The following is a 12,718-nucleotide window of genomic DNA, read 5'->3' on the forward strand; positions in this document are numbered from 1 at the left end:
TTGTACATAAAAGTATTAAGGTAAGATAATCGAAAAATGAATATTTTACTAGATATTTTTTATGGTTTATGTAAAATTAAGAAATTATTTCAAGCCTTATAACTCGGAAAGTACTTAATGAAAACTAACTTAGTTATAGTGTTTTGGAAAGCTCTCGAGATAAGCTACAAGAATATGCGAAAATATACAGGGTATTCCATTTAAAAAATTCAAGGTGACCTTCATGTGACCTTCCAGCGACTATTCAAGGTCAAACCATTGCCAACATTTTATAGCTCTCTTTAAATCAAACAACTTTTATTTGAAACGTTTTTCTCTAAAATGCTTTATTTTTTAGATATTCGACCGTTTCCGGACTTTTCGAAAACCCTGTATATATATATATATATATATATATATATATATATCTGTGTGCGTGCGTGTGTGCGCGTGTGTGTACATATTCACACGAGTATTGTGTATCGATCAATTATGCTTATCCTGTTTGATCTTGCACTGATGTATGTCAATAAGTGTATTGTTTGCGCTATCACGAAACTTACGCAAAAAGAAGATGCTACCGCAATTTCTACCGCAGCTTGTTATTGAATCCTTTATATGAAAGAAAAGTAATTTCCTTTATTACCGGATTTATTACTGTTACAGCGAGTACTGTTTGTCATGGCAATTATGCTTCAGCTTTTTCAGCCTTGGTGAATTATTTTCTCGTCTATATAGACATTTAAATCCCATTTGATGAGCTATCACATCACTGTAATTATGCTGGAAATAAAAGATCACGAATGATAATCATTCTAGAAGAAATAAGTACAGATTTCTAGTAAAATAGCTAAATGAAAATTGAAAATTATAATTGAAGAATTAAAAATGTAAATTTTTTAAAAGATTTTTTCTTATATCGCTTTCATACTCAACAAAATTATCGAAGCTATGCTTATTTGAATTTATGTGATATTTTGACGTGGACACCTATGCAAATTTTTTTGAGCAGTGTATGTTATAATCAAGAAATATTTGTTATACATTCTCTTAAATGCAAAACATTTTATATGATTTGATATTTCTTCATTTCATATTTTTATCATGTAATCATCGATTATCACACGTAAGTACCTTTTTTCTCTCAGTTCCTTCGATCAGACTCTTTTTCTCTCAGTTTCCCGACTGAAATCTTTCCCTTGTAAGCATAGACGATTACATTTCACGGGACAGTCGTTGATGTACCATGGCAGTCGTTGCGAGAATACAGGATCATGATCCAAAGGCGAAGCCATTTCTCGGTGGATGGAGGAACACCGTTACCGGCCTAATCTATCACAACGCCTGCACGCAAACACACAGCGGATGTACAACGAAAAGCAGAATTACACAAACTATCGCGGTTGTAGACGCGATCACCATCGTTGTTCACGATCAGGCGGTACAAGTAGAATTTTTGCCTGATGTGCGCGATAAAATCATTTCGCCTGAAACGTTTTCCTTTCTAACACCGGCAATGGAAGAAACTAAGCCGTTAGTTTGTCAAGATAACAATAGCATTCTCGATAGTGTTATTAAAATACAGAAATATTATAGGTAATGTCAATCTCTTTTGTTTTACACAAATAATATAATTTTCGCAAATGCATGTGCAATTTAATATTAGAAAGAATGTTCAAATTTATATAGGAATCATGTATGTGTAGTTTTTTTAAAAATATATCTATAATCAATTTTAAATTGAATTCTTGAGTATTGAAGAATAAAAATAATGCTAAATGAAATAAGCGGGAAAGGATCGTTACTCTATTTTACGCAGCTTAATTTGTTAAAAATGTATTTTGCATATCAAGATGAATGAATGAGTTGAAGTGCAATTACCGACTCGAATCCGTTTACAGGGCTTATCGAGCTAGAGCTACGGCCAGAGCAAATGCTCTCGAAGTGACTAACATCTCTCAACACGACAAGGCGAACGTGCTCGAGCACGCGAGACATTTGCAGGCACTATCCTCCTACAACAGCATGGATTTCGTGATGTTGAATCGCCGTTCACCGCGAACTCGCTCGGACTTCGAGTCGCTCTATAATCTCCTCGATCGTTGGCGAATTCTCGAGATTGAGCGGGCGAGTAGCACGCTTGTCGAGTCTTCCAGGATCGCCGCTTGCGGCCTGATCCTGTCCAAGGAGATCGAATTGTTGCGTGCGATAGACTCCAAGAAGACTGCCGTCTGGCTCAAGTGCAAAGAACAGAAACGACGCAAACTTCTGGATGAATTGTCTAGATCCGTCGTCTGGCAGGACGGTCGTGGCCAATCGATTCTGGTGGATACTCTACGCGTTCAACGAGCCCGCCAACACAGAAACATGTACACCTTGTTAGCCAACGAGAATCTGTCCGTTTCGGAACGGATCGGTCTACTGCGTGATCTAAAACGCGTCACCAGCATGCACACATGTAACCAATCCCACGAGCTCGTTTATCTGATCAATCAAGAACTGGATCTATTGGCATGTCGAGTGGATACGAGCAGACTCAACTGGCTCAGGAACCGGCTGAAACTGAGCTTTCTCAAGTTAGCGCGTAACGCTCTGCAAGGTCTTTTAATCCTCTGATTAGTGTCAGCGTTAATGACAATTTTTTATTTTTTATTTTTATTTTTTTACTTTTCTAGATATGAGAAAAATGATGTTATAAGATTATTAACTTTTTACTCAATAATTGTTTCTTCAAATAGTTTATTAAAACAGTAAATAATTAGAGATTTTTATTTTTGTAAAAAATAACTAATTCCATATTTCTTTTTTCATCTCCAAAGTATTAATTTCAGAGAAATATTTTGCAGATTATGTTTTTGATTGGTATAATGTTGCTCTTAAAGGAAGAGAGAGACTTTGTGTGTGTTCATAGTGTACTTAGCATTATCTTTATACCTGTCTTTATTCTTATGCTTTTATCATGCATTATCTTTCTCAGACGACCTCGAAGAGGACATGAATAGATTCGGTTGGGCGGACACCAGTATTACACGGCTCTGTAGGACTTGCGATAGGCTTTTATCTCTGGAGAAGTTTCCCCGCGAACAGCGATTGCGGTCTTCTTCTTGCATCTACTGCACATCCATGCGAACCCGGAGAGGTCCTCGCGTCGTGTACGAACTTTACGAAAGGATGTTACGAGAAATCAGGTGCTTCGAAGCAAAAATGGGCTGCTACAGCAGTTTAGCCTTCGTGGTCGGGGCTAAAGTCGTTTGTCGTCTGGTAAACGAAGTCTGGCATGGAAGATCTGGTATTTCCGAGTGCGACGATCTCGACCAGCTGATGTTGACTCGCTTTCGAAGCGAGCTCGAATGGGCGCCTTGGAATTCTTTATTATTGACAAAGAACGAAGCTGCAATTCATCATAATATCACTGATATCGAGGATTTCTACGACTCAACACTCCTGCAGAAGTTTTGGACGAAAAATCTCCAGGCAAAAGTATACTTCGAATCGATTTCTCAAACGCGAAGAAATATCGTGACACCATCTTCTATGGAAGATCAATAATGTACTTTTTTCTTTTAATTAATAAATTAAACAAAAAACATTAAATAGAAAGAAAATAAATATTTTTTACATTTTAAAGAGAAAGATTTTAAGACGAGCAATCTTCAATTTAATTTTAATCTTGCCATGTCATGTCATGTAAGGATATCGTGTTATTGCTTTTTGTAAAAAATAGGAAAGTTGACGAAGTTATTATATTAGCGCATTTTTCTTATAGAAGTTTAATTCCCGACATAAAGAACATACACAAGAATATGTTGGAATTCCACTTGTGACCCGCGCAATCTTTACCCGTCGACGAACGTTTCGGAGCGAGTATAGTACACGTGTTACCACGACGGTTTCGCGAGAGAGGTTGGCAAGTTGAAGGTATCGTCCTAAGCCAATTACCAAGTTGTAGAGAAACGCGCCCATCTCCGGACGTTGGCCGTTCGTCCTAGCGGAAGTTGGGCGTTGGGGAAATACGTTGAGCTCGCATTATAGTCGAGACATTGTTGTTTCTCGCGTTTTCCCGTGTCGCCTTCAAGGCAGGATGTCCTGGTCACGTTGATAGCGCTAGTTAATCGTGTTGCAGTTTATGAGCTAAGTTTCTACGAGAGAAAAGAGTGCAAAAAGAACACCTCAGCTCGAACATTTAAATGTTGTTCACGTGCACGACTATTATTGTAACGTATTTCTTGTTTTCTTTAACTTTTATAAGATGATTACAGATCAAAAGTTACCGTGTATCAAGATAGATGTGATTATGATAAGAATATCAGCGAAGATAATGATAAAAAGTTGTATTAACATAAAAATACTTATCTAAATTAAAAATTATTTATTGTTCCTATAAACAAAATTATATCAAATAATATTAAGATTGAGATAAAGAAGTTATCAGTTGAGACTTGATACACAAATAAACAAATTATATTTATATATATTATATACAGGGTGGGGCATCTAAAAGAGGCCACCTGAATAACTCGGCTGCTTTCGGTGATAGAAAAAAATACTTCAGACTACATTTGCTTGGTTTTACGAGAACTATAACCTGAGATCAATGGTTTTTTGTAAGTGAAAGGATGGAGGAGTTACGAAGGTTAACTTTGATTTTTTAAATGGAACCGCCTACTTTTTATTGCATATTCTTGCAGCTCATCTCGAAAGCTTTCCAAAACACTATAATTAAGTTAGTTTCCACTAAATACTTTCCGAGTTATGAGGCTTGAAATCATTTCTTAATTTTACATAAACCATAAAATATCTTGTAAAATATTCATTTTTCGATTATCTTACCTTAATACTTTTATGTACAAAATAATGAGAAGAATCAATTGGTGTAAAGAAAACACATAATTGTTTCGAGGAAAAAATATGTAATTTGCAATTAACAATTACATATTTTTTCTTAAAAATAACTATGTGTTTTCTTTACACCAATTGATTCATCTCATTATTTTGTACATAAAAGTATTAAGGTAAGAGATAATCGAGAAATGAATATTTTACAAGATATTTTACGGTTTATGTAAAATTAAGAAATGATTTCGTCTCATAACTCGGAAAGTACTTAATGAAAACTAACTTAATTATAGTGTTTTGGAAAGCTCTTGAGATGAGCTATAAGAATATGCAATAAAAAGTAGACAGTTCCATTTAAAAAATCAAAGTTGACCTTCGTAGCTCCTCCACCCTTTCACCTACAAAAAAACCATTGATCTCAGGTTATAGTTCTCGTAAAACCAAGCAAATGTAGTCTGAAGTATTTTTTTCTATCACCGAAAGCAGCCGAGTTATTCAGATAGCCTGTTTTAGATGCCCTACCCTGTATAATAATGCATGTACACAAATAAGTTTTATCTTTTGCTTTATGTTATCATCCCTGTACAAAATAAAATATATGAAACTATTTTATGACGAGTTTATAATCTGATATCTGAGATTGAAGAAATCTGGAGGCTATTGTTTTAGTGGCGAAATGCCAATAAATTGGAAAAACGATACACGTCTGTGTGGAAAAACAACTGGAACGTGGAAATTGCGTCATATACGGGAAATAAAGTGTTATGGAAAGGTCGACAATAAAAACGGCCTCAGCGTAGTAAAAGAAATAATAATGCAAAGAAGTGTTCGCGCGACAAGCCATTTCGTGGCAGTAACCACATATGATGATGATAATTTTTATTTCTTCGCCTCGAGCGACCATGCGTTTCGACCAGCGACAGCAAATACCTCCCTGGAGTAACGTTTAAAATGAATTTTCTTTGTGATAGCTCGGAAGAAATTCAACTCAGATATAAAAACACTCGTGTCATATATGAAAGCTCAGAAAACACGCACAATTTTTTTCAGCACAGTCGATAAACGCATTTTGACATGTGTCAAATTATAATTTTTATTAATGAGATTCAAAATTTGAGATGTATAATTTGATATCAAGTAACAAATGTAGTAGCATTTTTTATTTACATGGATATTATTTGATTAATAATAAATAATATTTAAAACTAAAGAATCATGAAAAAGTAGAATTTTATATTTTATTTAACACACACATACATAAGAGAGAGAGAGAGAGAGAGAGGGTGGAAGGGAGGGAGGTAAAGAGAGAGGGAGGGAGGGTGGAAGGGGGAGAGAGAGAGAGAATTGAATATATCACGAATAGATAATGAATCCTTTGGCGATATGCAAACGCATACATTTCATTGGTAATATGAGCTAGGCGTAGTCTTTCAATCAACATTCGAGGCAGTTAACCGCAGATCAACAGATAATCGTATTAACCCGGAAGAGCCGCTAATAAGTACACTGTAAGCGATTCACTACGACGAATGCGTCATTGCGGTCGGCCGATAGCTAGTCAATGGACAATCACGATACTTCCTAATGGATTTGTCGTGATTAAATAGTGGAGGGACATGATACATGGTCGGACGCGAGATACGCTCTCGGTAAGTAGTAAATGGATGTTTGTAGTCAGCCGCGATATAGCATCATTTAAGTGGTAAAGAGACAGTTTCGATTGGACGTGAACGCAAAGAAGCTCGATCTTATGTTCAAGTATATAGTCAGTATAAATCTCGTCAAATAATTGAATAATTATAATAATGCACATATATACAGGGTGACCCATTTTAACTTAGGCAGCCAAATAACTCGAAAAATAAGCAAGATAGAGAAAAATGTTTTAGACAAAAGTTGTATGGTTTCGAGGGGGCCATAAGATGGTATCATTGGTTTGACCTTGAAGAGTCATTTGAAGGTCACGTGAAGGTCACTTCAATTTTTTTAAATGGAATACCCTATATATTTTTGTACATTCTTGTAGCTTATTTCGAGAGCTTTCCAAAACACTATAATTAAGTACCTTTCCGTTAAGTACTTTTTGAGTTATGATGCTTGAAATAATTTCTTAATTTTACATAAACCGTAAAATATCTTGTAAAATATTCATTTTTCGATTATCTTACCTTAATACTTTTATGTACAAAATAATGAGAGGAATCAATTGGTGTAAAGAAAACACATAGTTGTTTTTAAGAAAAAATATGGAATTGTTAATTGCAAATTACATATTTTTTCTTCGAAACAACTATGTGTTTTCTTTACACCAATTGATTCCTCTCATTATTTTGTACATAAAACTATTAAGGTAAGGTAATCGAAAAATGAATATTTTACAAGATATTTTACGGTTTATGTAAAATTAAGAAATTATTTCAAGCCTCATAACTCAAAAAGTACTTAACGAAAATGTACTTAATTATAGTGTTTTGGAAAACTCTCGAGATGAGCTACAAGAATGTACAAAAATATATAGGATGTTCCATTTAAAAAAATTGAAGTGACCTTCACGTGACCTTCAAATGACTCTTCAAGGTCAAACCAATGATACCATCTTATGGCCCCCTCGAAACCATACAACTTTTGTCTAAAATATTTTTCTCTATCTTGCTTATTTTTCGAGTTATTTGGCTGCCTAAGTTAAAATGGGTCACCCTGTATGTTAAAGTTATTCTACTATTTCGATTAAAAATTATTTATTATATTTTTATATTGAAAATTTTTAACAAACCTTTTTATTAAAAGGATAATTTGTGAAATTTTAATTTTGAAAACTTATCTGAATCATTATTATATACATTGAGATAAATAAAAAAGAATAGAGAAAGATGAAATTTTACATGAGTTACATAGTACGAATTTGTTTCAATGTAACGCGTCATAATTTGTAATATATGTTGTTAACATCGCGCTGAGGAAGGATCAAAAGATGATCCGAAACTTTCGCTTTTTGTTGTTGTAATATGAGTTTTTTAATAAATTAATATTGAAAGAAGAATGAAAAGTTGTTGCTTCTCTGCGCTCCACCACTACTGCGCATTGGTTCTTATGCCATTTCCTTTTTCTAATTTTTTGATTATTTGAGCCAAATCTCTAATTATTAAATTATTATTTATTGATAAATAAGAAACAGGAAGAAAATAGAACATTAAACTTCTTTTATATTTATATAGGATGCCTTAGGATCACTGTATTACTTGTCAATAGCAGATCTTTGAGATTTTTTAGGCACATTTCTTCAATAAAAATGTCAAGATATCAATAATTTTCGAGTTATAAGCAATCCCCAAAAACTTATCTTTTTAAAAGAAAGGTAAAAAAGGGCGTCAAGTTTATGTAAATTGTATCTAACTGTTGTCTTATCTACAAAGATAGTGATATATAAAAATTGCGCCAATTAAGGATAAAAATTTGTACAAGATAAATAAAAGTACAAGGAAGAAAACTTGTACAAGTTAACTTGTACAAATTAATATAAAACAAAAAAGTAAGAAAAATTTAATTTAAAAAACTTGGCGCTGGCAATTTTATTATATTATAAAGTATATTGTTCAGCTTAAGAGTCAAAATTTCCAAAAATAAATCAATATCAATTAATAAAAGAAATTAAGTCATTAAATTTAAATGTTAGACTATAAAATTAAAATTATTAATTAATTAATTAAAATTAATAATCAGAATATGTTCCAATTTTTTAAATATATATTTAATTAGAATATGTGTCAATTTGACCCTCTAATAAGAGTCATGCCATGTGATATCCAGTTTTGATTGGTCCTCTAGATCTGAGCAATTTCCGCTCATATTTGAATCAGACAAATCTTAAACTTTATATAAACATTATATTTTAACAACATAAATAAAAAATAAACGTTTTAGAGAAACTAAACATTATGATTATTTGATTAAAATATCGAAATAATATATAATAATGAGAAATAAGACATAATAAAAAATTCTTTATATTTAATCTTTATTTAATTTCATATACACGGAAAAAAATGAAATTGTTGAATTAGCAAAGCTACACTTTGTTGCATAAATTTAATATTTATAACTAAGCAGATTTGTTAGTGTAGCAAGAAAATTACATCTAAAAGCAATTGTCAACATGTTCATAGAACAAACTCAGTTTTAGTATCATTCTAGTAATGCAAATTAGTTAATATAGAAAACTAATATGAATTTAAAAAATATAATCCGATAATTTTAATAAGACATGATGCTGCAGTTACAAACTATTAACTATTACTAACAGTTATAACAGTATTAAACAGTTGAAAATATCTACACTTTTAGTCTTTTTAGCAAAATTACTTTTTATGATAATTAGGCCTTTTAATGTTTAATGATAATTTCTTTAATCATTATTCATAAATATATTGTAAAGGTTTTATGTATGAATAATATTTATAATTTTATTTAAAATTTATTACTATTATATTATTAAAAACGATCGACTTTTTCGACCGTCACTTTCGTTGCTGGCTTGATAAAAAGAAGACAGAAAACAGTATATCTGTCTTCTTCTACTTTTTCGGAAGCGCCAAGCAAGTAATGCCAGTTTCGAGACGCTGCCCGCAGCGCACACAAAGAAAGAGCCGTGTCTGTGTACGCTCTCAGCGCTCGGTTAGCTTTGGGTAGAAGAGCACATACATATGATCTGCTGTCTCTTTCGCAGCTATAGCTCGGGAAGCGCGTGCGCTGCAGGCAGCGTCTTGAAACTGGCGTCAGTAGCGCCGAGCTTACATGCGATTTTCGCTTTCGTTAAGTGCGAAAGTCTTTTGTTTCGTGCGTGGTGATGTTACATGCAGCCAAGTGTATAACTTTGTGGAAAAATGTATGAAACAATACGAGCATTACTAGAAGAATGGAATTTTCGCTGAAGAAATTATCAAGGAATTTGAGAGTAAGTAAAAAAGAAATCATTATTTAGATAATACTTTTAATCTCTTCGATACGGTGCTCGTCAACTACGTAGTTACTAGTTGCGTAGTTAGCCATTAGTTGTTGGCCGAGAGCAAATGTAGCAGTGTAGTAAGTATTGGCACGAGATATTTTTATAACACGTGTTTTATAATAAAGCATGAATGTGTATAATTTATTTAATAAATAAAAGTAATAATTTTGAAATAAATAAAAGGAATAATTTTGAAAGTTTAATGAAAAAATTAAAAATTATATTATTGACACATGTACAATTGTTGGTCGTCGATTAAAATCGGCGCTTGTACTGAAGAGGTTAAGGAGTTCTTGCTATGATAATCTTAATATTTTATGATTTTTATTTATCATTATTATCTATTGGTTCAAGCTTTCCCAGGTAGCAGAGTGACGTCAAATGACATCTTAATAACGTTTTAATGACGTCATTGTACGTCATTAAGACGTCTGGAGACGTCATCTTGCTACCTAGGTTAATATTTAATATACTTTTAATCGTTAATATAGTAATGTATTAAAAATCTGTACAAGAAATGATATTACAATAGACATTCTTGGATATCTGACTAACGATGATATAAAAAGATTAATACCAAAAATTGGTGCACAAATTTGTTTCCAGGAAAAATTGAAAAATTTTTTGAGTAGAAAAGAAGTAAGAAAGTGGAGAAATTAAATATAAATTTTAATTTTTCTTAAATATTTTTAAATATAAAAATTAAATGTTTTTTTATAATTTTAATAGGCTAAAGATTTTGAAAAAATACAAGAACAACCTGTATATAACAAATAGAAATAATGATAATTTAAATAAATCAAATAAAGATAATATAAAAAATATCGGTTTAATCGATGATATTAATCAAAATATTAACACTGAAGATCCATTAATTCTAAATGTTGCTTCGATAACATGTAATAGCAACGATTGGGCCTATTCTAAAAATGAAGTGAATATATCATTTGTAGAAAACGAAAAGGAAAATCAAGGTAAAAATTTAATTATAATAATTAGAATCGTTCAAATTGTGACTAGAATTATGAATTTTTATATTATAATTTACTCTATTACATTAATTGAGTTAATTTTTATGTTATGTGTATATTTTTGTTATTGTTTTTATATTATATATATAGTATATAATAAAATAATGAAATAGTATACACTAAAATAAAATAATATAGATATAAAGTATGCAATAAAAGTATATAATAATAATATACATTAATAATTTTTAACTTTTAAAAAATATTGATTATTTAAAAAGAATATTATTTTAAAAATATATCTTATATGTGTATGTATATAGATATATATATGTATATAAATTAATAAGTTAAATTTTTTCACAGATAAAGCCCAAACCCAATTATAGGAAAAAACATCTAAACTAAGATTGAAATCTTTACGATCCGGTAATCAAAGCATTCAAGATTATATCAAACTCTATTCTGCTTTAGAAGAACCTCAGGGATACACTTTAGTAAGAATATATAAAAATATAATTTTCTTTTATTTTTTTTTGTCAATTGATATTCCTTTAATATTCGAATTTTTTATACAAATTTTATATACAAATTTCAATATCATTGAATAATTATTATTATGAATTTATTAGTAATTTTTTTGAAGTAATAATTTTGTTCGATTTATTGTATACATAATTTTAATTCTCCTTATTGTAGTTGGAAAAAGATTTTGAAGCATTATATCCAGATGTATATATGAAATTATATGCAGAATGGGCTAAATTGTCATGTTTTATAGGAAAAAACATATCAAAAATAGAATCTAAATTCAAAGCATATTCAAATCCAGGTATATAATAAATACATACATACATACATATCTACATATATACATACGTACTTATGCATACATTTGTAACATAAAATTATAATTAATTATTCCTTTAATATATATATTTTTCATATTTTGTTTATAACTTAATAATTTTCAATGTAATAGGTTTCTAAAATTATTTATAAAATTGTCTTGTTTATAGAAAAAAGAACAATCCAGCTTTTGTTAAAACTATCTTCCCTCTTTCCTGTATACACTGCAATTGTTGGAAAAGGAAAAAATAATAATTGACGACCATCATTATGTGAAAGACGAGAAGCATTTTTATGGGAAATTGAGGTATGAAAAGTTTATATTGTAACTTTTAATAACATTAAAATTTTAATTAATTATTAGTTTAAATTTTATAATCTTTTTTTTCATTTAATAATATTTTAACATATTTTTAATATATTTAAATAAAAAAAAACACTTATATAGATACACAAATAAGAAATAGGCTAATAAGAGCTGAACGCAGTAAATAGACGCAACTATATTGTATAGAAATCTTTTTGAATATTTCGATCTCCTTTTTTTTGGACCATTTTCAATAAATCTATATGATAAAATAATTCACGAACATGTTATATTTTATTTATAATACATATTTTGTCTTTTATATATATATTTTGTTATAGTAGATTTTTAAAATTTTGTTTTAGACATATGGCGACTTGAATATTAAAATAAAGGAAAGAAGAAAGAAGTTAAATACTTTTAAGTTGACATTGCAACCACAAGCTGTCATTATAGGCTCATCAGAAACTGATAAAAGACGCAATTTTGTCATTGTTGATGCAATATACTATGAAGTGAAAACAGCATTAAAGGCTATGGATATAGTTTTCAAATGTATTCATAGCCTGCATGCTGAATATCCTAAGGAATGTGAAAAAGTTTATCTTTTTTTACGAAAAGGTATTTATGGTATTAATACAAAATATGATAAGAAATTTAGTGCTGTTAGTAAAGCTTTAATTAAAGAACATGAGAATTTTTCCTCGTAAGAACCGTGTTTCTTGTGAACATTTCGATATATTATTAAATATATATTTTTTATTGGGGATATAT

General features: G+C 30.6%; 1 protein-coding gene across 1 annotated transcript; it reads left to right on the forward strand.

Moving 5' to 3' along the window:
• Window positions 1-1,225: 1,225 nt before the first annotated feature.
• On the forward strand, window positions 1,226-3,528 carry LOC145972381 (IQ motif and ubiquitin-like domain-containing protein). The gene is made up of 3 exons (XM_083100942.1): window positions 1,226-1,575; window positions 1,881-2,578; window positions 2,957-3,528. The coding sequence occupies exons 1-3, from the start codon at window positions 1,226-1,228 to the stop codon at window positions 3,526-3,528; spliced, it is 1,620 nt and encodes a 539-aa protein (XP_082957068.1).
• The last annotated feature ends 9,190 nt before the right edge of the window (window positions 3,529-12,718 follow it).

Source organism: Camponotus vicinus, unplaced genomic scaffold, assembly GCF_025532165.1.
Source record: "Camponotus vicinus isolate PSW18456_S1 unplaced genomic scaffold, iyCamVici1.0 SCAF_5, whole genome shotgun sequence".
Lineage (NCBI taxonomy): Eukaryota > Metazoa > Arthropoda > Insecta > Hymenoptera > Formicidae > Camponotus > Camponotus vicinus.

Coding starts and splice junctions, on each gene's coding strand:
- LOC145972381 (XM_083100942.1), top strand. CDS start 1,226: ATGGCAGTCGTTGCGAGAATACAGGATCATGATCCAAAGGCGAAGCCA. Junction 1,576..1,880: donor AAAATACAGAAATATTATAG/GTAATGTCAATC, acceptor ATCCGTTTACAG/GGCTTATCGAGCTAGAGCTA. Junction 2,579..2,956: donor AGCGCGTAACGCTCTGCAAG/GTCTTTTAATCC, acceptor TATCTTTCTCAG/ACGACCTCGAAGAGGACATG.